Source organism: Microplitis mediator, chromosome 5 (assembly GCF_029852145.1).
Source record: "Microplitis mediator isolate UGA2020A chromosome 5, iyMicMedi2.1, whole genome shotgun sequence".
NCBI lineage: Eukaryota > Metazoa > Arthropoda > Insecta > Hymenoptera > Braconidae > Microplitis > Microplitis mediator.
In genome coordinates this window covers 4446884-4472223 of record NC_079973.1, presented here as the reverse complement: position 1 = coordinate 4472223, position 25340 = coordinate 4446884, and the positions used below count along the sequence as shown (strand labels likewise).

The following is a 25340-nucleotide window of genomic DNA, read 5'->3' as shown; positions in this document are numbered from 1 at the left end:
AGGAAATTTATTGCTTTTTCCCTTTAATTATAAAGTTTAAAAAACGTTCAAAGAAAGTTCGTCGTTGTGTCACGTTTTGAAGTTTAGAATAGTCAACACTTTTTTAACAATTTTTTTTACACGGGAAAGTAATAATAATAGTAATAATTAATTATAAAATGTAATAAGATAAAAATGAAGCAGATTTAAAGCTCCTAAATGTTTTTTTTCTCGTATAATTATTTATAATTTACCATGATTTATCAATAAAATTAATATACAATATAGTTATAGTTATTACACGATACAATCTGACGAAGAAAATATATATGATAATAATAATAGCAGCAGGAATGGCCCCTACTATTTTAAAAGTTTTATATTTTTTTTTTTGCGTGCCAAAAAGTTCATATTATTTGTTCTGTTTTTAAATTTATATAACTATTTACCATACACATAAAACTGTAGTATTTCCATCATATATCCTCGTTATCATCAATTATTAATCCTTATTACATAAATCATATCATACATATGATTTATCATAATATATATATATATAATGTATTTATATATTTATTTATATATATTTATATATTTATAACGAACACCGCCCATTACTACTAAAATAACAAACGGGACTCACCGCCTTTTCTTATTTTTTTCTCTCCCTCTCTCCCTCTTCTCCAACAGACCCGATACTCAAAATAGGTATTATTATCGGATGCATTGTGACATATTGATTATTATTACTTTCACAGATACCCCCGGTTGAGTTTAACCGTGTACTCACACATTCATTAATTAATTTTAATTTTTTTTTTCTTTTTTTATTATTATTAATATTTTTATTATTATTAATTCTGTTATTTTGTTTTTTGCACTTAAAAAGTCTCAAGTATTTAATGGATCGGTCATAATTCGTCGCGGTAACTGTCGGCGTCGTCCAGATCTTCAATGTTCTCATCCATATTATTAGTAATTGCAGCAACCATAATTGAATAAAAATTTTTTATCATTATTATTAATAATCAATATTATTATTATTATTATTATTTTATTATTATTATTAATATTATTATTATTATTATTATTATTATTATTATTATTATTATTATTATTATTGTTGATGATAGTTAGAATTAACTACCATTATTTCTGCTTAAACAACACACTCCATGTGGTTCATAAATCTTAGATGATCACTTTTTATTATTACAAATTCAATTGGTACCCCTTGATACATTGTACTTGTCACTTTAACAAGTACACAGTACATAAACATCTAGAAGATAAAAATAATATAATTTACAAGAAGATAATAATATCTCAATTGACAACTTAAATCATCATCATAAAAATAATAATAATAATTATTATTATTATTATTATCATTACTTAAACCACTACAGTTACATGCATTTAAAATAATATCTTATCATTGTGAAATATATAAATAACTATAACATTTAAAAAATTTATTACCGATAAATGAAGACGCGCGACACCTACGGATTTGGCCAATCACTTGCAGCAGTTGCTCGTCGTGGCTTTTTGCCCTTCGGATTCAACTAATCGACGACCTTGGCCACTTGTACCAGCACTTCCTGTTTGCTCATTCTTTGGGAGTTTTTTAGCTAAAAAAAAAATTTACAATAAGAAAAATAATAATTGTTTTAGTAACTGATGTTTTGTGATTTTTTTTTAGCAATATTAAAAAAATATATGAACTCATATAACTTCATTTGCAGCAGTTACGAAACAAGGATTTAATGACACGCGCGCATACCGTGTCACTTATCCGTCTATCTGTGTAACGAGATAGCGGCTAAGGTTCCAAACCCAGATGTTTAGTTTAAAAAAAAAAATCATGCTATCTAATGAGAGTAAATATTTGAATATTATGAACAAATGTTTACCAATAGCTAGGAATATATCATTGACATTCATGGCGGTTTTAGCGGACGTCTCCATGAACAATAAACCGTTTTCATCCGCGTAAGCTTGAGCCTCTTCAAAGTCAACCATACGTTTATTCGCTAAGTCAGCTTTATTACCCGCCAAAGCTATCACTATACTCGGACTTGCTTGCCGTTGAAGTTCTTTCACCCAAGTTGTTGCTCGTACGAATGTGTCCTAGCAATTAGTATAATTAATTAATTAATTAATTACTCGCTTATCACCTTGACATAAATCGTCATGACAAAAAAATAAGATCATTAAGTAAAAGTAATATACAAACTTGATTTTGTATGTCATAAACAACAATGGCTGCCTGAGCACCGCGATAATACATCGGAGCAAGGCTGTGATAACGTTCTTGGCCCGCCGTATCCCAAATTTCAAATTTAACAGTCGTATCATCCAGACATACTGTCTGTGTTAAAAATGCAGCTACACAAATAACAATAAAAGAAAATTAATAACTCAGTGTGACGTAAAAATGACAGCTCGTATAAATTATGTACCTGAAGATCGGAACGTTTTTTGCGGAACGAAAATAAAAAAACGGAATGAAAAGTAAAAAACCTACTGGATCTAGATTTCCAAAATGTTTAGTATAGATGTTTATATGTCAGCCGAAAATTGCAGCCACCTCCAATTGTCCCTTAAGTCACCTCGAGCAGTTGAATCACGCGAATTTTTCCATTTTCGTTGCGCGAAAAACGTTCTGATTTTCAGGTACATTATAAACTTATTGTTACGTATTTTTAAAAATAAACTCACCTCCTATCGTACTCTCTTGGTATTCATGGAACTGTCCTTTGACGAACCTCAATACCAAACTTGATTTTCCAACAGCAGATTCTCCAAGCAGCACCAATTTAAACTGACAAATTTTGCCTTGAGTACCATTTGGCCTCTGGGCTACCGTTCCCCGGTTAGCCATGACAATCTAAAGACAAAAAAAAAGTTTATTAATGTTTTTTTATCTATGAATATGTGATATACTAATTAATACACAATAAAATAAAACCAATTGCTTATTGTCAGCCTTGTTACATATTAAACAGAGTCATGTAATTATTATCACCATTACTATTATTATTATTTTTAAATTACTACGACTCATATCTATTTTTTGTGTGTTGTAGGAATAAGTTGACAGTTTCTTGAATGGTAGATTATAATTCGTTTATTTATAATTTTTGTACATCGTTTCGTTGGTTTCCCGACTTCAAGTACTCAATTATTCAAAATTAATTGCCCAGAAAATGAAAAATTATTAATGATACTAAATTTAACCGACGTGATAATCTTTGGATTTTTTTTCAAAACAATAAACTTTAAAAAAAAATATTTGAAAAAAATGCACCTATAGTTTTTGAAATTTTCTACACGTGCAGATTTTTAGTTTTTTTTTAAATAATTAATGGTCTTCTCCAACACAATATCACTCATATTACTGGTGTCAATTTTGAAATTTTTAAATAAATAAATAAAATGTAAGTAAAATAAAAATTTTAAAATGCGTGTTTAGATAAAAGCGAAATCCGTACGCACATTTTTTAGATTTAATTATTTTAATTAATTTACGTATTTATTTATGAGTGTGAATGCAGCAGACATGAGTCTATAAATTTGAAATAAATAAATAAATTAATGACAACAATAAAATTTTTTAAAATGTGCGCCTTAATTTTTCAAATATTTAAATACGCATTTGTAAATTTTCTTATTAATTTGTTCAAAAATTTAAAAAATTCCAGTTGTCAGTCATATTTATTTCAAATTTATAAATTGTCTCGTCTGTTACATTAAAGAAAAAATTTTATACAAAGTTAATAAATATGACATGTAAATATCGACAATAAAAATGATTATTTATTATTATTATTATTATTATTATTATTATTATAAATAGCCAGCAATTATCTTTTAATCTAAAAAAAAAATTATAAGACTTAAAAAAATAGTTTTTTGTTTTGATAAATAATCACTCTCATTACACAGAGTAAAACGTGTAATTATAACTCCATATACGTTAAATATAAATTACTGACAAAGCACACGATCGTTATACATCCATGTACTAGTATAACATGGAGCCACGAGAAACGTAACAACAAAGCCAGTGTATGCCGCGTGACGAAATTCATTGGAAAATTTTAACGTTGCCACGAGTAACGGATTATAATTATTTAAAAAAAACCAACTCACACCAGATGATAAATTTGCAAACAAAAACAATAACAATAGTTGCGAAGTCACAATGAAGATTTAATTTAAAACCCAGAGCACAGTACAAACTCAACTCTCAAGGTATTTCACACGGTTAGTAAAGAATAAAAAAATAAGATGTGTGTACGTCTTTATGACATTTCATTTACTCGCCCGTTCCCCCTTTGCGAGTAGACCCGTCACTTAGTCCCTCTCTCTACCAGCTCAGACCGTTGACGACGCCGACGTCGCCGTCGTTATCCGATCGTCGCGCCGCCGCCCCTTCTTCAGGGCGTCCTGTGAAACGCCAGCTCCCCCATACTCATGACCCGATCTAACGCAACATTACACCGACAACTACTCCATGTACATCATACAATACATATTTATATATATATTGCATACACATACATGTAAATATTAAATACCTCGACTCGAGATGTACATATGTTGGATTAAAGAAGTTAATTTTTACACAACTGTACTCGACTTAATGACATTACTTGCACTGGAGAAATAATTAAATGTCGTCTTATTGCAAGAGAAACAAATTTTTACAGCCGAGCAGATGGAACCAAAAATTTGAATTACTTTTTTTAACTTCCCGCTGAGAATTTCAAATTTTCAAAAGGGAAGTTATTTAAATTTGAATCTAATGATTAATTTAAATAAACTTTCATTTGATACTAGAGCAGCGACATTTTATAAAAATGTTCTGCAGAAAATTGTAGCGAATAAAAAATAAATAAAAAGGAAGAGCGAGCCATCGGACCGCAAGAAACAGAGAGAGAAAGAGAGAGTGACATCAGAAATATGGAGATGGAGAGAAAAATCGACTGTCGTGTGACTCACAAGTTAGCGTGACTGACACTTGTACGTTTAGTTGCCAATGCGTATATATATTTTTTATTATTTATTTATTTTTTTATACTCTTCCAACGGCACTGTTTAAATTAGTTACACACTGATGCGCCACTTTCTTCTTACCGGCTAAAAAAAAGAAACACCAACAATAAAATTAATCAAATAATTAAATCAACTGACTGACTGACTGATTAATTAATTAATTAATTTATGAACACATGAATGACAATAATTAAAACGTTAAATATTTTTTTATCCATTATTTATACGTACTAGTGATAATAATGCGGAAGCAGAGAAGAGCGAATTAAAAACTGTTGGCTAATAAATTTAAATTTTTTAAAAATTATTTTTTTGCTGCTGTCGCAGTGATTTTAAAAATTAACTGATAACCCTTGACGCAGGATACGATTTCGAGTGATTTAAAAAACAAATAAGTAATGAATTATAAAATAATATCAACACAAAGACACTAACACACGAATGAGTATCGATATTAATCGCTGGTGGTTTTATTTGTCAGTGCACTGGTCTCTGCACTGCTCCTCACACTATAGGATATATCCCTGGTTGTTTAAATCAGCGCACCCTCGACACCATCATTCTTATGTACAATACAAACTGGCAGTACTGATATGTTAGATATGTACTATTACTTTACTATGTACTTCTGGTGCTGGTGCCTACTTGTCTTCTTCCCATCCCTGCTAATGTAACATGGCCGACAACACTACACTACTCTGTACCATTCCCTCTTCCTCTGCCTCTCTTTAGTATTAAACACTCACCAGTCACCAGCAGTCTCTCTCCTACTGACAGATTTTCTTGTTTTTCTTTCTCACTCACTCCACCGTTCCAGGCTAGATCCGTTTCGTTACGAGGCTTATTCGAGTGTCCTTTTTATTTAACAAACCAGAATATTTATTTGCTGATGATCGACTCACTATATTTTCTTTTAAATTTCACTCGATAACTTTTGGATTTTTTTAGCCAAATGCTGGTTTCTTTGTTTATTTATTATTTATTTATTTTTTTTTTCAAGGTTCAAGTGGTACCAGCACGTTCCATGGACAATGAAAAGAATCGTCACGATCATGATTCGTAACCAATGCCACAACGCAACTTGATTTGAGTATGCCGGAAGTACGTTTTCGTAGTTCCTGTGGCGGTAAATTTTCATTTATCCTTTAATAAAATTATGTGATACTGAAGTTAGCGGACGTATAATAATTTTTGAATTTAAAAAAAAATGATAAATTATAGAAAAAAAAATAATTCAAAAATTGCACTTATAGATTTTTAAATTTTCTACATGCGCATATTTTTAGTTTTATTCTTTTTCTTGTTTTTTAATTGATTTGTTGAAAAAAAACCTGAAAATTGTTGTCTGCTTCAGTTCATGGAAATAAAATATTTTTTTGTAACCTTACAATAAAATAAAATTAATTAAATAGTTTACAATAAAACTGGTCATTATATGTATAAATATACAAAAATAATTACTTGTCATAATTTTGACAGCTGTCAAAATTTATGCGATAAAAAATGAAGTTGGAGTCAACTGACGTCTAATAATTTTTGAATTTTTTTAAAAATGATCAATTATAAAAAAAATATTTAAAATAATTGCATTCATAGTTCTTTTAATTTTCTACATGTGTATTTTTTTTTTTTAATTGACTTGTTGAAAAAAAAAACCGAAAATTTCTAATTGTTAACTCATGAGTGTGAATGTAGCAGACATCAGACAAATTTAAAATTATAAATGAATAGAGTAAATAATTTAAAAAATACACTTATTAATTTTTAAATTTTTAAAATTTAATTTTATTAATTATTTACTCTATTTAATAATAATTTTAAATTTGTCTGATGTCTTCTACAATCACACGAGTATAGCAGATATGAGACAAATTTTAAATGACAAATAAACGAATTAAACAATTTAAAAAAACAAAAAAATGTAGATACTGACTTTCAAATTCTATAAATGCGCCATTTTTTAATTTAATCGATTTACATTTTATTCACTTATTTATAAATTTTTTAAATTCACAATCGTCAGCTGCATTCACGCTTATGTCAACTTCATCATAAAAAATGGATGTGAATGTAGCAGATATGAAAAAATTCATGTTTTAAATAATTAAAATAATAAAATTTAAAAAAATTCACCTACTGATTCTTCAATTATCCAAATACGCATTTTTTCATTTATATTTTACTTACATTTTATTTATTTATTCAAAAATTCAAAAAATTGACAGCTGTCAGATACATTCAGATGATAAAATTTTTTTTTTAAAACTAGTAAATATTTTTATAATTCAAATTTTAAATAATTAAACAAGATGTAGACAAAAATAAATGAAATACAAAAATAAATATATGAATTTTGACAAGTGGTCTAGCCCGCGCTCCTTCATTCTGACATTTGGAATTAAATGTCATGACATCACGATCCTGAAGTTAGCAGACAATTACAAATTTTCGGATTTTTTTTCAACAAATGAATTACAAAAAAAAAAACTAAAAATATGCACATGTAGAAAATTTAATAAATTATAGGCGCAATTATTCAAAATATTTTTTTTTATAGTTCATTATTTTTAAAAAAATTCAAAAGCTGTCAGACAACTGCTAACTTCAGTATCATCATGACATCTGGCGTTGGTGAAAAAAAGCTCGCGAACCACCAGGGGGTCTCTTCCTTATGGATGAGAAGAGAAAGACAAAGAGCAAGTGAGATGACATGTGTGCCCACACCTCGCGGTTCTCTACATCCACATCCCACACATTCAAACATTGGCATACTCCAACGCCTTGATAGTGTGTCAATCTCTCCTTTTTTCTCTTCTCCTCTATCCTTTCATATATTATATATTTATATATCATATACATATATTTTTTTTTATTATCTTTATACATGAATATTATTTCTACAAGTGTACAGTTCTACATAGTAACATAAAAAATAAAATAACAAATTTAAATAAACCCGCAGTGAAGACGTGGTACAGAAAATAATGGCGGACATAAAAACCTTTGGGATGTCTTGTAGTGCGGCTAATTCCCGTAAAAGACTTTCCATTGATGGTTAATTGACATCCAAGTACTCGGTGTGTATGTGATACATAAGTTTTATAATTAACCGGTAATTTTATTTAAATTTGCACAAAGTCTTAACAAAAAAAACGAAGCAAAGAGAAAGAGAGTAGACTTGATCTGGAACCTATACTGGAACAAGATTGATACCTTGATAAAAGTAAAAAGAAATACCTCTAGAATTATACATACAGAGTTTAAATATATTTTTTTATGTGTAATTTTATTTTTTATTTTTAAATAATTATGCACTTGACATACAGGATGATGATAGAAACGATATGAAGACGAACGTAATAACGATGGCCCAGTTGATTTATCGTCAGGATAATAGAGACAATATCTCGATCAGCTGATCGAGAATGTGTTTGATGCGGGTCACCGACATGTGAGAATAATTCAGGAACTCGGTATTCCGCTCCTATCGGCGGCAATAAGACGCTGTCGATATTTTTTACGTTACACAACGTTTATTTTATCGCGTGTGTGTGTGTGCGGATGTGTGAAAAAGTACAACATTGAGAGATAATTATTTAGACACCTTCTAGACACATTGGAGGTGTGCTGATTAACACGAGAAATGGGTAATAAAAATAGTTGCTGTGGATACTCTAGTCCTCAAGGGGGTAGAAAAGATCCCATTGGGGAAAGTGGCACGCGAACTCTCGAAGAACATCTACCTGAAGGTGAATTTAGTGTCACTAACTTACAACATATAAGTGAACGTGAACCTGAAGACTGGGACTCGGATCCTTCATTACATCCTTGTGCTGGGACGATATTTATGGAACGTTCCAAGCAAGCAATCGAAAGTATGTTTATTTAATACTTTACTTTACATATTTTATATTGATGTTACGATAACTTGTAATTATGATAATTATTGTACTGAAATAATATTTATTATTTAGATGGTATGGTAAGAAAAAAAAGTCAACATCAAATTGCTGACACGAGGCCTCTGAAAAAGAGTAGCAGTTGCAGCACTATTTATTTGGATGACAGTACGGTGTCTCAGCCAAACTTAAAAAATACTGTTAAATGTGTCGCACTTGCTATATATTATCATATTAAAAATCGAACTTCCCAAAGGCAAATAGATATATTTGATGAAAAAGTCCATCCATTAACTGTAAGTCTATTTAGTAAAGTGATATATTGCGTCACTAATTCTAAAAGGACATTTTTATACGCCCTTTTGACTTTAGTCACTAACTTAGTGGCTAAATTTAAAACTAAAAGGGCGTATAATTTTTTTTTAACTGCTAGTAGTATTGTAGACTTATTCGAAAGGGAAAATTTGTAAAAAAAAATTTTAGCTGTAAAATATGTCTGCGAAATTATTGGCAATGAAAAAAAATTATACACACTTTTGACTTTCGGAGTGATTACGGATTTTATTGAAATTCGAATTCACTCGGAGTTCCAGAGCTTTGAAAAAATTACTTCGCTTACGGAGTAAATAGGGAGTTTGTTTCTTTAGAGGAGAGATTTCGGAGTGATCTAGATTTTTTAAAATCCTCATTCACTCCGATTCGGAGTTTTAATACTAAACTAAATTCCCTTTAGGAGTTAATTTCACTCTGAACTGGAGTTTCAATATGAAAATAAACTCTGCGTTTACTCCAAATTCACTCTGAATTTAATCCGCGTTCACTCCTCAAATTTTTTACGCAAAGCCAAAAGAGCGTATAAAAATATGTCCGTTTAGAATTAGTAACAATATACATTGGGTAGAGGTACCGTTTTTGGTCACTTTAGGGCCAGTTTTGGACACGAAAAATAAAAATAAAATTTTTAAAAGACGCAATGACACAATTAATTTTTTAAATGTCTTCAAAGATACTCTTACCCCATTTTCATTAATTAAAATAAAGTACTAAATGTCCAAAAATGGAACAGTGGCCACACGGTATTTCTACCCTACATATATTTTTTTTATCATTTCATTTATGTACATTATTACACTATATTATATTTATTTAATGTTATGGTAATGAGTAATGATGATTAATAATGTAGAGAGACGGAATTGCGGATGACTACGATAAGCACAATCCTGAGCATAAGCAAATATATAAATTTGTAAGAACATTATTTAACGCCGCTCAATTGACTGCTGAATGTGCAATCATAACGCTTGTATACCTTGAACGTTTATTGACGTACGCAGAAATAGATATAACGCCTGCTAATTGGAAGCGTATTGTTCTCGGTGCTATTCTTTTGGCCTCAAAAGTCTGGGATGATCAAGCCGTATGGAATGTCGATTACTGCCAAATACTTAAAGACATTACTGTTGAAGACATGTATGTATTAATTGTAACAAACGTTTAAGGCCATTCTCCGACACTGCCCCCACTTTTTTTAAATATTCAATGACTCAGTTTTAATGACTACTAAAATTTTGATAATTTTTCAAATAACGCGTTAGTTTTTTTTTAATTAAGTGATTAATTAAATTTTTATTACGGCTGACAGTTGAGTCATTGCACATTTTTAAAAAGGGGGGACACTGCCTATGTCCTTAATTACAATCATTTATTATTATTATTTTTTTTTAATTGAAAGAATTTTATAAAAAAAATGATGATTTCTAGGAATGAACTTGAGAGACAATTCCTCGAGATGCTTCAGTTCAATATAAATGTGCCGTCAAGTGTCTACGCAAAATACTATTTTGATCTCCGTACTCTAGCAGAAGCTAATGAACTAACATTCCCCAGTGAACCCTTGAGCAAAGATAAGGCTCAAAAACTCGAAGCGATGTCCAGGATGTATGAAGACAAGGTCACTACTGAAGCACTGCGTAATGGTATTAAAAAATGGTCAAGCTTGGACAATGTTTGTACGGGTGGTCCAAGACGTAGCATAGCCATTCTATCGTAAGATGCCAAACGCTTAAAAGTACGTGTGAGAATACACAAGACTTTTTTTTTATCTTTTTGTTTTTCTATAAGTATGAATCATGTATTTCCGACGATGGGAGTTTCTGGGTAAAAAAATTGTAATGATTAGATTTTGACCGTAGTATGATGACATTCCATCGTAAAATAGAGAGAAAAAAAATTAAAAACAAGTTCTAGAAAGGAGTAAAAAGAGACTTAAAATATGAGTGATGAAAGTGATTTGTTACCAGGTTACTATTATTGAGAGACACACAGGTGATTTTATAACTGCGATATTGGTGATTTAATTGATAATTATCGTCCATATGAAAGAGAATAATAATCAAGTTCACGTCAATTGATTGATATGCAGTAGCATTTAATTGTATGTTTTTTTTTTCCGCATTTTATGTAAACTCATGATTTGTATTTTGATAAATCAGTTGACGTGGGGTCTGGATTATAGCAGAGATAACTTACAGACCGTAAGTCATAGATAAGGATAGACCCATTCGTCTGAAGGCTTAGATTTAATACTATGTGTGTATGTGTGTTGTATTTGTGTGAGTGTGTGACAAATCAGTTGACAATTTATAGAATTCGTCGTGTGACGTAATTTTTTTTTATATATCAGGTTATTAGTTATGATTCGTCATGAAGATTTACTTCATTCAGTCAATTAACCGGTGATGAATTTTTTAGTATGAAAGTATTTAATAAACTGACGAATAAAAAAAAAAGAACAAAATCAAGATGTTAGAAGTATCAATAAATTGTAATCTTTTGACTATTGACTACTGCGAAATGATAAATTTTTTTAAGGAACTTAGTGCAATCTCGGGATAAACTTTTTTAAAATAATTAATTTTAATGAAATGCTGATTAAAAAAAAAGGTTTCTTGCTTGTTTAAATAATTGTATACGCCAACAGCTTATCAAGCTAATTAAAATATTTCTTATACAATTTCTAGGACAATTATTGAAAGTAATTTTTGCCAATTTATATATATATATACAAATATAAATATATTTATATGTTGCTCCATCCTCGGACGAACGGGACTAGATTAAATGCCCCACTCTCTATATTTTTATAAGACACAATTTCTCCATACGAGCGAATTATATAGCGAATGCACTTCTCTTTTATCGATAATTTTAATTTGTTTTTATTTTTTAAATATTTCCGTGTGTATATGAAAACTAATAGACGTCCATTAATATCATTGAGATTAGAAAATAAATTTTTTAAAGTAAAAAAAAGCAATACAGTTTTTAGATCACGAATTTTTTGCATTTGCCTCAACTCAATGTCTTGATAAATTTGCGATTTAAAGTAAAAAATATAAATAAAATTTTAATTACTTAAAATAATCGACTATCCGCCGATCACTAATTAAATATTGTATGCATAATTAATTGCGTGTACTTGATAACTGCGCCAATGTTGATACAAGGATTTTTATGTTAGTTAAAATGACAATGAAAATGTCAATAAAAATATTTGTACTTATGTCTAGAATAATGTTATATATATACAATATATATGTGTATGTATATTGAATATATATTACAATTATAATTATAATTTAAGCCTTTTAATGTCATCAGGACGTAAATCTGTTCTCAATGCCGCTATTTTTCTAACTTCAGCAGGAGTTAAGCGCCACGCAATGGCATCACTACCGCAATAATCAGCCAACTCTTCAACTTTTTCAATACTTAATATTGTAGCTATTTGTGTAAGCCGGGCAAATTTATCTCTTACTGACCACGATGTTGCTGCGGCTAAATAACTAGCCAGTGATCTTATTTCCTTGTCCAAAATAAGTCCTCCAGCCTGTACAGAATCAAAATAAATTTTTTTATCGCTCAATTATTATTGAAATATATCTATATACATTTATATGTACACGGAGAGAAAAATATTGTCAGAATTACTATCCAATGTATCTTCAAGTGACGTATCATTAGATTACCATTCGGTTACATTATTTACGAATACTCATATGTTCATTTAATAGTCTGTAGTATCATTAAAATGACATATATTTGGTCTAGGATAAGTATTCATTCATTTAATTTAATAATATGACAAATAGTCTTTGTAAATATATAGTTTCATTGATGTAAGTCACTATTTTGCCTATGAGGATGCATATGGTTGAATTGCAGGACTTTCTGGTCAGAAAGTTGGTGTCAATTAGTTGCGATCAAGTTGACGATAACTTTTAACTTTTGTAACTGTTGACCGCAAGTTGTTACCAACTTTCCCAGAAAGTTGGTGACAATCTACTGCCGCAACCTGTCGCTAACTTTCTGAGAAAATTGAAGGCGACTAATGGATGCCAACTTTTGCCAGTAACTTTTTCAGAAAGTTGGTGACTAGTTGCGGTCAACTTATGGAAATGACAAGTTGCTGCAGTAGGTTGTCGCTAACTTGACTTAAGTATGATCTGTAGGATATGTCAGAGATTTATAAAACGTCTAAAATAAGGATACGATCGTCATCTTGACGATTTACTGTAAGGAAACTCTGTGTAGCTGGGTCATGTTCAGAAAAACACTCTGGAGGTTAAAAAATATCTGACCAGGAACGGAAGAATACCAGATACTGCATTTCAGATATTTATGGACACAAAAGTTGCATCTTTCTCTTCCAGAGTGAATTTCTGAACCTGCCCCAGAATAGCGATACGTACTTACTCTAACAATATTCATCTCTCCCTGTGTGCAATCAATATTTATTAATAATTAATGTCATTTACCCTATTGAATGTTGACTTCAAAACAACTTTCTCCAATCTTATTGTTACTTCAGAGGTGAGGATCCCTATCAACGCATCATAATTTGCTGTCGTCAAACTACTTTTGAATGATTCAAGTAAACCCTCAAGATTCATAACCAGAGTTTGTACAAACGGTTCGTCTGTTTCATATCTAAGTAATTCATCTTCGTTAACTTGATGGCTAATTGAAAGAAACGAATCAACCCAAGGAGTTATTCTTGGCTTTACGGCACTTGATCTCAATTGTTCCATTCCGTAATCAATTACCGCGCGCAGGGTATTGGTGACACCTTTCATGCCCGCCAAACAGCTGTCTATTTTATCGCGGTCTTTTTGTTGCATGTGTGGGAACGAGCTGTCAATATCTGCGCTAAGACTTTTGCTCAGTGTCTCGACGTATTCAACGCTTACATCTGCGTTATTTAAATAAGCTAAGAACATAAGCCGTGCATACTCGGTGTCTGATGTTTGAAGGCGACCTTGTTGTATACTCGTCTGCAGTGCACTGTAAGCTTGTGCTAAATCCAGATAACCAGCTGGATATCCTTGACGCAGCCGTGACTTTAATCTATTTGCGAACTCGCCTTCCAAGATCCCACATGCCATATTGACGACTGCACAAACTCCGTCGACACTCCAGCTAGAAATTGCGCGGCGTACACATTTTTTTACGATATAAAATACGTCATCGATCATACTCGAGGTCTGTTGATCCTGGTCCAGGGTGTCCATTCCCAAAGCCTTGTTGACACTTTCTTCCAAAAAATATCGCTCGAGTGCAAGATAAGCGCCCAGTACTTCCTGCATTGCGTGAGATAACTCAGAATTTTTAATCATCGACTCGAACTCGTCTATCTGGTGCTTACACTGCTCTTCATCTGAAGAACCAACAGTCAAATCATTGACGATTCTTCGACGTAAAAAACGTATGTACAATTCAGCCCTCGTGTGCATTAACGTCAACTCCTGTAGCAGTAAATCTAGAGTCTTAGGATCTGTTTTATCAGCAATTTGCTTACGCGTGTACTCGTTAATCGACTGGACTTTCTTTGAAATACTGCGATTTCTCATGAACTCGGCAAAAATTCTTTTTATCTGACGGTCGCACTCCTTCTGCAAAATACTCACAGTCTTCAGAAGTTTTCCTGGGCCGTAATAAGTTTCGATAATCGGCTGATGAATTTCAATAATACGCGCGATACCTTCGAATAATAGTGTCATTGTATCCGCATACACAACGGAAGTTCTTTCATCGCTTGACTTTATTTCAAGAGCAGAACGCAAATTTTTTTGTGATGTTTCTTGGAGCTTGGCACACAAGTACAGGCAAAATTTTCCCAGTCCCTCGTCATGCATTCCTAAGAGAGGAAATATCTTGAAGAAACGTTCTACTGATGCGAGGTCTTCAGACTTAACGGCATCGTCGAACTTCCGGGTGACAACAGTACGCAGTTGGAGAGCAGCTTGCTGTAGAGTTGCTAGAGATCCAGCAATTGTTACACGATCTTCTGACACGTCGCCTGCTGTTCGTTCCAAGATTTTTTGATCCATTGATAAATACCTGCGGACGTGAGCTGCTCCTTGCTCGTAATCTTCATTTCTCAGCGCAGTCGCTACACCTTCTGAACATAACTGGAGATCCAGGATGTCATGCACTCGACTCTGACACTCACATACTCGGCTCTGAAAATTAACAACTTGTTAATTTTTAATAATTCATTTTATTGAAACATCTAATGATCTTGAAGTTAGAAGACAAGTAGGAATTTTTGGACTTTTTTTTTTAACAAATTAGTTACAAGAAAAAAAAAAATAAAAATATGCACATGTAGAAAATTATAAAAGCTAGGGGTGAAATTTTTTGAAATGTTTTAATTTTTGTAATTTATCGTTTCACAAAGTTATGATTTTAACTGACGTCTAATAATTACTAGACGTCGGTTGACTTCAGGGTCATCATTTAATGATCCTGAATCTGGAAGACAATTAACTTCAGGATCATTACATCTAACTAATAAATATAATAAATATTATTTTACCCTCGCTAAATCCAATTTTCTCACTTTAGCACTAACTGTCTCTGCTAACCTATTTGTTTTTTCAATGGTATCACGAAAATTTTCGCCTTCTGAACGAATTAAAGCGACATTTGGTAATATTTTGTTTATACTTTGGAGTTTAGCTTCAACATAACAATGCTTCTGGAGCATTTGCTCTAATTCCTTATTAATACGGACCTAATTATGAAAAAAAAAGTAATTAATCACTCATCAATTTTAATAATTATTTATTTTATACCTCAGCTTCGTCGAGTTTTCTGCATATTTCTGGTAAATTTTCTTCAGTGATTGGAATTTCTATACCATCAATTATTTCTTTATGAATCATTTTTGTTTTTAAATAATTATTTTAAATAAAATTCAATCAACCTGGATCAGCGGTACATGCCACTTGTCAACGTCATTTTTATTATTTTTATTTTTTTTTACTCTTATCAGTTATCAGTTTCCAGTCTTACCAACTGCTGATAATCCAAAATTCTTCTAAAAATTTTATATTTAAAAAAAAAACTATACTTCAATTGAAATTTTATTGTTTTCAATGAAATTTTCTCATAAATTTTATTCCAAAAGTTAAATCATCATAACATTAATAATTTTTAAAGATGGCGGAAGTTGATAAATAAATAAACAATAGTAAATTTAAATAATTAGTACCGAGTTGATAATTGGGGCTTTTATTTTATGAGCAGTATTGAAAAAATAGCAGACACCTGACATTTTTTTTAATTTTAAAATTCTGCATCATTAAAAAAATTTTGAAAATACGCTCGAAGTTTTCAAAAGTTAATTTGAATTTTTTCTATTAATATTAAATTTGTTTATTTAAAAATTCAAAAAGTTGGCGGTTGTCTTCTGCTGCTATCATTCGTGTGAATAATTTATCAAAAAATTAATAATTATAATAAAATATGACAAAGCGCAATGTTCAAACTATAAGTAAGATGTCATCTGATATATTTGATACATTATAAATAATTCAAGTATGTCTTCTAATAGCTTCCATAACTGGACTCCAGCAGTTCCGTTCAAAAAACAAGATAATATTGTTTCTTCAGAATACGCATCTCTAAAAATATTCACTCCGTCATATGAGAAGTATATAAAAACTAATTATTTATTGTGTGGATTATTTATTTTATTTTTTTGTAAAAGATATCATGTGACAATGGAACTACTGATGGCTAATGAATACCAGCGATTGTGGTTACGAGAAAGAGATGAATGGGCTCGTAAGACATTTGCACCTAAAAATCAAAGATTACCACGAAGAAGAGACAGTAAAAACATACAAAAAGTAAGTTATTACTTTTAAATTTAATTTTATAATTACGAAACTTTTATTTTGAAAATTATCCTGAAGTTAAAAATTTTCGGATTTTTTTTTCAACAAATAAATTACAAAAAAACTAAAAATATGCACATGTAGAAAATTAAAAAAACTATGAGGTAAGAGACCCAGTTCCCGACCAGGGAACTAGTACTCGATTACATCATGTATTTGTATGTCTATGTGTAGTAAAATTTAGTAAATGTAGATATAAAAATATATGAGTGATCGGGTAAAAGTCAATAGGAAAATTTTAAATACTACTGTCTGTTGGAGATCGAGCTGTAGGACATAATCATGTGTTTTTTCAACCCAGACGTAGAACTATGACTTAAGAAAAGTCATTTTTATTTACGGCTATCAGAATTTTGAATCATTTACCAGACGTTGCACTAAAAACATATCAATAATTTATGAGTGTTAATGTATCAGACATAAGACAATTTTTTTAATTACACATAAAAAACTTAAATATTTAAAATAATAAAATTTTTAAAAATGCATGTATTACTGAATTTTGAATTTTCTAAACTTGCATTTTTTAATTTTTATTTTATAAACACTTCAATTTATTATTTCAAAGTTTCAAAAATTGTCAGATGTCCGCTAACTTTACTGTCGTCAATAATTTAGATCTACCTGTTACTCATGATTCTTTCAAATTGATCATATATAAATACTCTGGTGGAAATTTTTCGGAATTTTCTCTAAAAAACTCAATTCTAAAGTTCTACAGATTTTTTCAAAATTCTAAAGACTTTTTCAGAGTTTTTCAGAGAAAAGTTCGAAAAATTTTCACCACAGTATAGATTTATTATCACTATTATTATTAACAAAAATCTTTTAAATTTTAATTTTTATAGAGTCAATATAAAATTACGTATGCACTATTTGTATACTTTTGTATTTGCGGCCCGTAGGAGACATAAGTCTCAAGGCCGCGAAAATTATTAAATAAGTAAATAAATAATAATTCCATGATCGGGTACTGGGTCTCACCTTAAGTTCAATTTTAAAAAAAATTTTTTTTTTAATTTATCATTTTTAAAAAAATCCAAAAATTATTAGACGTCGGCTAACTTCAGTATCATATTTAAAAAAAGTTTTTACCTTTAAGGGAAAAGAAGGTACAAAGAGTGACACTAAAACGAAAGAGAGCAAAATAAAACAGACAAAGAATGAAAAAATAAATAAACTAACTAAGAAATAAGATAAATATTTGATAATAAAATTTATTAAATAATAACAACAACAAAAATCAAGTAATATCACGGATAATTGTCTGATACTCTAAATCTGAATGAGGAGGCGTAAGAGCATTAGAAAAATCATCAATGTGTTTATTAAAATTTTTTTTCTTAACAACTGTACTGGTATTTTTTTTTCTACCACTGATACTACTCGTACTATTATTCAAACATTTCTTATAGTGAGTCCTCATATTGCTGCTCTGTGAAAAAGTTAATTTACAATTAGGACAAGCGTACGGTTTAGTTCCAGTGTGATAATTTAAATGAGTTTTTAAATGATGTTTTTTAGTGAATGCCTTGGAACAAATATCGCACTGATAAGGCTTCAAACCGGAGTGAAGGCGGGTATGGAGAGTCATATTAGACTTATCAGCAAACGCTTTATTGCAGATGTGACACTGATAAGGTCGTTCTCCAGAGTGTGTTCTCATGTGTTGTTTCAGCAGCATTTTTCTGGAAAAAGCTTTGCCGCACTGATCGCAATTATGTGGTTTAACGCCTGTGTGTATTCTGACGTGCATATTATACGCAACTCGCTGATTAAAACTTTTGCCGCATTCGTCACAGGCATACTCTTTTTTATTACGATGGATCTTCATGTGTGAGCCCAAGTACCCACGATCATTGAATGATTTACCGCACTCGGGACAAGTCGCCGCAAATTCTCCCGTGCCTTCGTGCACACTGCGGTGGTATTTATAATTTCGTAGTTGAGAAAACTCTTTACCGCAATCGACACAGCGGAAGGGTTTGTCTTTGAAGTGGCTTTTGCGATGGATCTGTAACCATAAATTATTAAACCAATCACACCTGCTAGCAGTGAATCAAATTATTTCTTATGGAAGAAATAAAATTGAATTATTTGTTGCATTTAATGGTATATAGTTTACCTTAAGTGCTGATTCGCAGACAAATATTTTTTCACAATTTTCACATTTTAAATCTACTGAAGTTATTGTAGAAATAACTTCACTTACACCTGAAGCTGATATTGCATTATTGCTGTTATTATTACTGTCATTACTTATTGTAACGGTATCCGACTTGGATTTATCAACTTCATCAAGATTAATCCGCTTGTTCAATAAATTTAACGATACTTTATCAGGCTTATCGTCGTCGTAATTTAATTGATTATTGTCCTCTGCTATGAAAACCGCTGATGATAAATTTATCGTCTCGTCGTGAATAATTTTTTTGTCAATTGTATCATTGACGTAAGATTTATGGTCTTGTATACTGATAGTGCTCTCTAATTTGAGCGGGTTATAAGTTTCAGTGTCTTCCGAGCTATTAACACTGGTAACAAATAATTTTTCAACGCCTACAGTTGTCGTGGTGGTGCTGAAAGAACTTGTTGGCTCGTGGTGAATGTGCGAAGACTCGTATCCATCAGATGAAAAAAAACTCGACGGAATGTTATTCTGAAACATTACCTGTCATATATACGATTTTTCCTACTGGTTTATAAAAGCTTTAGATTCTTTTGTACTAATTTTCTTTTTATATAAATATATATATATATATATATATATATATATTTCATGAGAGTGGCAGTTTTATTGTAAAAAGAGTTTGAACGTTTATTTTTAAAAAGTTATCAACTTTAAATACCTGTAACTTTTGAACCGTTTATTTTAGAGCTTTTGAGCTTCTGAGCAATTTTGTAGAGCATAAAATTTCCTACAAAAAATGTTTATAACTCGAATTTTTCCCTCAACGTCAAATGAAGTTATAGGATTTTTTTATAAAAAAAACAAAATTTCCATGCTATTAGTATGGGAAAATTCAAATAGCGAGCGCCATTTTTTGAAATTGAAATAAAAAATTGTCGTTCTGACAGGTTTTCTTTTTTAAATATGGAAACTTTGTTTACAGCAGACGAGAGAAAAAAAATATCGGTTCTTTTGGAGCTCTAGAATCTAATTTTATTCTCAAGAATAACATCACGATTCCATTCATTTTATTGAAGTCCGAGATTTGTTTCAATTTTCTTTGGTTTATTATTGTAACGGTATATTTAAAAAGTTTCTACTATAGTAGTAATTATTATATATAAGAATCGTGCACGTCGAATTATTATTTACGTTTAATTGAGTATCATATAAATTTAATTCAAAACATTGCGCGAGATTTTATTTTTTGCAATAAATGTTTTTAGTTTTATTTATATATTTATTTGCGATTCGCGAAAAATCTTTTATGTTTTAACGATATAATTGCCGTAGTAAATACAAACGATATACCCTACAGTTAAATTTTATACGTTTCTCAGTTAATAAAATAATTTTTTTTCCTTTCTTCTAAGATCTCTAATGTAAAAGTTTAAAAATTTATTTGAAAAAACAAATATCGTAAATTTTTACTTACACAAGTACGAGAAGATGATTCATTATTTTTGAGAATTGGTTGAATCTTTGGTAAATGATAAGGCTGAACAAATTGACACCATGGAGAAGCAATAACTCGATTCGCTACATACGACTTTAATTTACTATATGTACTATTATTATTATCTAAAATATTGTCTTTGTTTGATGACATAAGTAATCGGCGCAAACAATTTGTTTTATTTATAACTTTTAAATTTAAACCAACGTGTTCAGTATCTTGTGTTACATTTTCATGAGCTAAAGATTTATAGCACGAATTATTTTTTTCCTCAGATAAAGTTTGAGCTTTCAGAGCATGTGGCAAAGGAGGTATTCTAATTTTAAGAGCATCTGCAGTACTTGAGAAAGCTTCTAATCTTGCCTGAGGCACCGCGACACTTCCAGTGTAGAGAAATCCTAAGATTGCTGCTAGATCGTTGCCCTCGACCTCGGCTAATATCATCGTAATGGGTTCACATTGACCTGCTATTTTTCCATGAGCTGAAAGTACTTCCTAAAACATACACAAAAAAAAAATATTTGTTGGCGTAAAAAATTTTTTGAATTATAAATTGAAAACAAAAATTTTTCGGGGCAATACAAAATTTTCTTAGGGCGATTAAAAATAATTGTGCGTCAAAAAATTCTTATTTTCTGGGTAAAAATCGAGAAACAAAAAAAATTTGAAGTGAATTCAAAGTAATTACGGATTTTATTTAAATTCGAATTCACTCCGCCACTTGGAGTTCCGGAGTTTTATTTATTTATTTACGCCAATCGGCTTTATACATCTTATTTAACTATTACAGAAGTAGTGTTTAATCATTAACTGCACAGAACAAGAATATAATATAATATACTATTTTATATCAGTGACGTGGTACAATATTTTTTATTTTTGTTGAAAAACATGATAAAGAATCACCAAAAAAATTATGGAAGCACAATAATCGTTAATTGAATTCGCTATCCTGTTCCTGGGTCCATAGTGCACATAGCTTTTTGATGATTGAGTTTTACTCAACAACCTGTATGATCTTAAGCCTGATTTATTGCTTATATTTTATAAAAAATTACTCTGCATATGCAATTATAGGGAATTTTTTTTTTTTCGGAGTGATCTGGATTTTATTTAAATCCGCATTCACTTTGATTTGAACTTTTAATATTTAAATAAACTCCCTTTCGGAGTGAATTTCACTTTGAACTGGAGTTTTCGATATTAAAATTCACTCCCCTTCGAAGTAAATTTTACTCCAAGATTAAATAAATACGCATTCACTCCGGAATTAATCCGCGTTCACTTCTCAAATTTTTTACAGTGAAGTGATAAAAAAAAACCCAATCAGATTAAATTTAATCAGCCTACAAAAAAAATTTAATAACATTCTCTATTACAGTTCATTCATCCGTCAAATTAATTTCTAGCCCACCATGTATTAATTTGCGATATATTTTTTAAATTTTGCGTTCACAAAAAAATGACTTATAATCATGCGTCATCGAATTCAACATCAGTATTAAGTATAAAAAATATGTGATTAAAAATCAAACATGTGTTTTATACTTTTAAATAGAGAAAGAATAATTTTAATGCCCCAGAACACCTGAGGCATTAAATAGTCAGCAAAAGTTTAGCTTTCAATCACCAGGTACGGAAGCAAAGTTGAATTATTAGCAATCATAATTATTTTATTACTTAACGGTTTACATACATCTGATGCCAACAAGTTTCCCAACCAAATGACATTTAAAGTTTCATAAAGTAAATAAACTGGTGACTAATAACTTACATGAAGATACGGACTGGCAGCAGACAGCACCAGTCGATGAGCTAAAAATTTTTTTCCACCAGAACAACACAACGAAACATCAGCAAATGTCTGAGACACCAACGCATCCCTCAATAAATCCTTCACTCCACCCGACACATTGATATTAACTTCCCTCATCTCCATTAAAAAATTTTTTTATTCAAATTTAAAATCCCAGATCCGATAATTGACAATAAAAAATAAACTAAGCAACCGCGTTTACTCTCACGCCCATTAGAAGTCACAAATATTTCAGGTGTTTCCATAAAAGCTCAGAGAAATTTGTTAAAAAAAGTTTAAGACTCAAGGTGAGTCTTAGCAGTGATCTGTCAGGGTGACGACTGCCCACCTGTGAAAGATCTCAGCTCGTGCAGACTCTCCCTCTACCATTCACCAGATCGTTTCGGCTTTTATCTGTATTTTCTTTCATGCTTCATCTCTCCGTCTTGTTCTTTAATGTCTTCATCAATTCTTCAGTCTTCAGAATCATATCCGTCTCCAGAGTACTCTCGTACGTAGACACGATTCGCCCATATAATAGTAAACATTAAATATTAATAGTAAAACGTCATATATTATAGTCTAACATAAACAAACCAGTGGCAATTACTTTATTTATCTAAAAAAAAAACTCCATACCACGACTGTGTATCAGTGATTCAATATATGCAGGAAGATGCAACGGCAATGTTTACAAACGGCTCGTGCGATGAGTATAAGTATACGTCAGATTCCCCTGGTTATGCTGTTGAATCGGTTCCTCGTATACTACACAGTCATCGGCAAATATTCATGAGTATTTACTCGACATAAACCTGTATGGTTACATGCATAATCTCTAAGTTAAAAATTTCATAAGTAAAATCTTTGATTTTATTTTATACTCAACATAACGAGAGTCTCTCCTCACATTTATATTTTCATATAAACAAAATATATATATGTATATATATTTTCCTTGTATTAATATATTTATGAGATGACGTGGTGGTACACACGGCTAATACTTCTGAAGAAACAATATCTGGAGAGTGTGTACAGTTAACGTTTGGTTTTGCTCCATTAGCGCATTCAAAGCACAATGTACTTAACAGGTAACAGGTAAATATTATTCAGAGCCGTATACCGTTTTTTTAAAATACAAACAACTACAGCTATCCCTTACTAATAAATTACTTCTTCAGTTAATTATTTATTTGAAATAAATAATTAATGTCTTATCAATTAATATTTAGCTGCATGTTCTTTCATAGTTGTTGATTAATAAATTCTTGGCGATGCGGATTGAATCCTAGACTGCGGTACGGTTGAATTATGTGTACATGCTGCGGTTAAGAGGAGAGACTTGGACATTAAACTAATAATTAAATGTACAGCTCAATAAATGTGTGGTGTACTTGAATGCCGGACATTTAAAGTTCCTCGTGTTTTTTTTATTTTTTTTATGGGTCTTTAATTATTCCTTGCGGGTTACAAACTGGACTCCCACTCTGTTATCGCCTTTTAGAAAATGCTTATAAAGTATAAAATAACTACAAAAAAGTCTGAGAAACGGTTGAAGCTGCGGGACAAGCCCAAAACTTCCGGCTGTTTTTGAGCTCGGAGAGTTCAAAATATTAATTACGGAAATTTTTTAGCACCGAATTAAAAAAACTGTTGAATTGAAAAAACATAAATTTAACTGAAAACAAAATTTTTGTCCGATGATAGGGTAGAAGTAGAATTTGTGGCCGGCTACTGCTCCATTTTTGGACATTTGATACTTTATTTTAATTAATGAAAAAGTATAAAATAAAATTTCCATTTTAATAGCGGGATAAAAGTGGTTCCCTAACGTTTCATCCGCAGACGTTAAATCCGCGACGTTGTAAATCGGTAATGTGCCCTTTTTTCAAAAGTTTTGTGTGTGTAATTACAATAGTTTGCTAACACACTCACGCTTGCAATGGTATTGAAAAAATTAAATGAGTAAATAAATTATTATAAAGTCGCGGATTAATGTCTGCGGGCAACCATTCGTGATACCGCTAAAAGTATCTTTGAAGACATTTTAAAAATTTAATTGTCATTGCGTCTTTTACAAGATACTTTATTTGAATTTTTGAATTGTCCAAAAATGCACCTCTACCCTATCTTTGGAACGAATCAACCGATTCGAGTATTTTTGGCGGCAATTGAAAAGGCTCATCAAGACTTAGAACTGATTACATTTTGAGGCAAATCGGACAAGTGGATTATGAGTTATACGAAAAAAACCTCAGAAAAAAATTTTTTTATTGATAGTTTTCGTGTCTCGTAAACTAGACCGATCGATTTCAAAATTTATTCAGTTCTAAGTCTTGAGTCATTTTGATTGCCGCCAAAAACGCTCAATCCAGATATCGTTGGACAAAAAAAGTTCATATACACGCACCCACACACGGACGTCCATTTAAAAATGATCAGGACCGAAACCAATAACTTCCTTTTTTTGAAAATTTTCAATTTTCATAGCAGGTTAAAAATAAAATCCTTCCTTACATCCTAGAACCGTCCTTTACAAAATCCTTATTTCCATTCCTCCACTCTCAAGGTCAAGAGAAAAAGAACTGTCTTATTATTTTTAATTGTCATTTTTTTTTCATGAGTAACAACGAGAATAAAATAATTTTTAAAGAGTTGTCTTCCTTACAAGAGTTAACTACTTCGCTGATTAAATTTATTAGTATCACTTACAATAAATTAAATC

General features: G+C 30.9%; 5 protein-coding genes across 11 annotated transcripts; 2 read left to right on the top strand and 3 right to left on the bottom strand.

Annotated features, from left to right (window-relative positions):
• Positions 1–1016: 1016 nt before the first annotated feature.
• On the bottom strand, positions 1017–6092 carry LOC130667476 (ras-related protein Rab-5B). 4 transcript variants are annotated; one of them, XM_057469075.1, is made up of 6 exons: positions 5793–6092; positions 2707–2875; positions 2222–2373; positions 1899–2115; positions 1465–1616; positions 1017–1264 (listed from the first exon to the last, which is right to left on the bottom strand). In XM_057469075.1, the coding sequence occupies exons 2-5, from the start codon at positions 2867–2869 to the stop codon at positions 1504–1506; spliced, it is 645 nt and encodes a 214-aa protein (XP_057325058.1). In that variant the 5' UTR covers positions 2870–2875; positions 5793–6092; the 3' UTR covers positions 1017–1264; positions 1465–1503. The 4 variants fall into 4 exon arrangements, with proteins under 4 accessions (XP_057325058.1, XP_057325059.1, XP_057325061.1 ...); XM_057469076.1 differs by lacking the exon at positions 5793–6092 and adding an exon at positions 5482–5761; XM_057469078.1 differs by lacking the exon at positions 5793–6092 and adding an exon at positions 5278–5453.
• Positions 6093–7790: 1698 nt separating this feature from the next.
• On the top strand, positions 7791–12873 carry LOC130667473 (cyclin-Y-like protein 1). 2 transcript variants are annotated; one of them, XM_057469070.1, is made up of 5 exons: positions 7791–8921; positions 9021–9241; positions 10132–10418; positions 10710–11016; positions 12651–12873. In XM_057469070.1, exons 1-4 carry the CDS (start codon positions 8690–8692, stop codon positions 10996–10998), a joined length of 1029 nt encoding a protein of 342 aa, XP_057325053.1. In that variant the 5' UTR covers positions 7791–8689; the 3' UTR covers positions 10999–11016; positions 12651–12873. The 2 variants fall into 2 exon arrangements, with proteins under 2 accessions (XP_057325053.1, XP_057325052.1); XM_057469069.1 differs by having other exon boundaries at positions 7792–8269; positions 8373–8921; positions 10710–12873.
• Positions 12164–16261, bottom strand: LOC130667467 (conserved oligomeric Golgi complex subunit 4). The gene is made up of 4 exons (XM_057469055.1): positions 16085–16261; positions 15826–16023; positions 13766–15469; positions 12164–12837 (listed from the first exon to the last, which is right to left on the bottom strand). Exons 1-4 carry the CDS (start codon positions 16172–16174, stop codon positions 12580–12582), a joined length of 2250 nt encoding a protein of 749 aa, XP_057325038.1. The 5' UTR covers positions 16175–16261; the 3' UTR covers positions 12164–12579.
• A 163-nt stretch (positions 16262–16424) lies between these two features.
• On the top strand, positions 16425–18428 carry LOC130667477 (uncharacterized). 2 transcript variants are annotated; one of them, XM_057469079.1, is made up of 4 exons: positions 16425–16785; positions 16831–16944; positions 17002–17143; positions 18294–18428. In XM_057469079.1, the coding sequence occupies exons 2-4, from the start codon at positions 16832–16834 to the stop codon at positions 18384–18386; spliced, it is 348 nt and encodes a 115-aa protein (XP_057325062.1). In that variant the 5' UTR covers positions 16425–16785; position 16831; the 3' UTR covers positions 18387–18428. The 2 variants fall into 2 exon arrangements, 1 of the variants encoding a protein (XP_057325062.1); XR_008989847.1 differs by having other exon boundaries at positions 16426–16785; positions 16846–16944.
• Positions 18429–18434: 6 nt separating this feature from the next.
• On the bottom strand, positions 18435–23106 carry LOC130667470 (zinc finger protein 415). Of its 2 annotated transcripts, none has more exons than XM_057469066.1 (4): positions 22592–23106; positions 20797–21312; positions 19317–19862; positions 18435–19205 (listed from the first exon to the last, which is right to left on the bottom strand). In XM_057469066.1, exons 1-4 carry the CDS (start codon positions 22754–22756, stop codon positions 18435–18437), a joined length of 1998 nt encoding a protein of 665 aa, XP_057325049.1. In that variant the 5' UTR covers positions 22757–23106. The 2 variants fall into 2 exon arrangements, with proteins under 2 accessions (XP_057325049.1, XP_057325050.1); XM_057469067.1 differs by having other exon boundaries at positions 19317–19850; positions 22592–23104.
• Positions 23107–25340: the final 2234 nt, after the last annotated feature.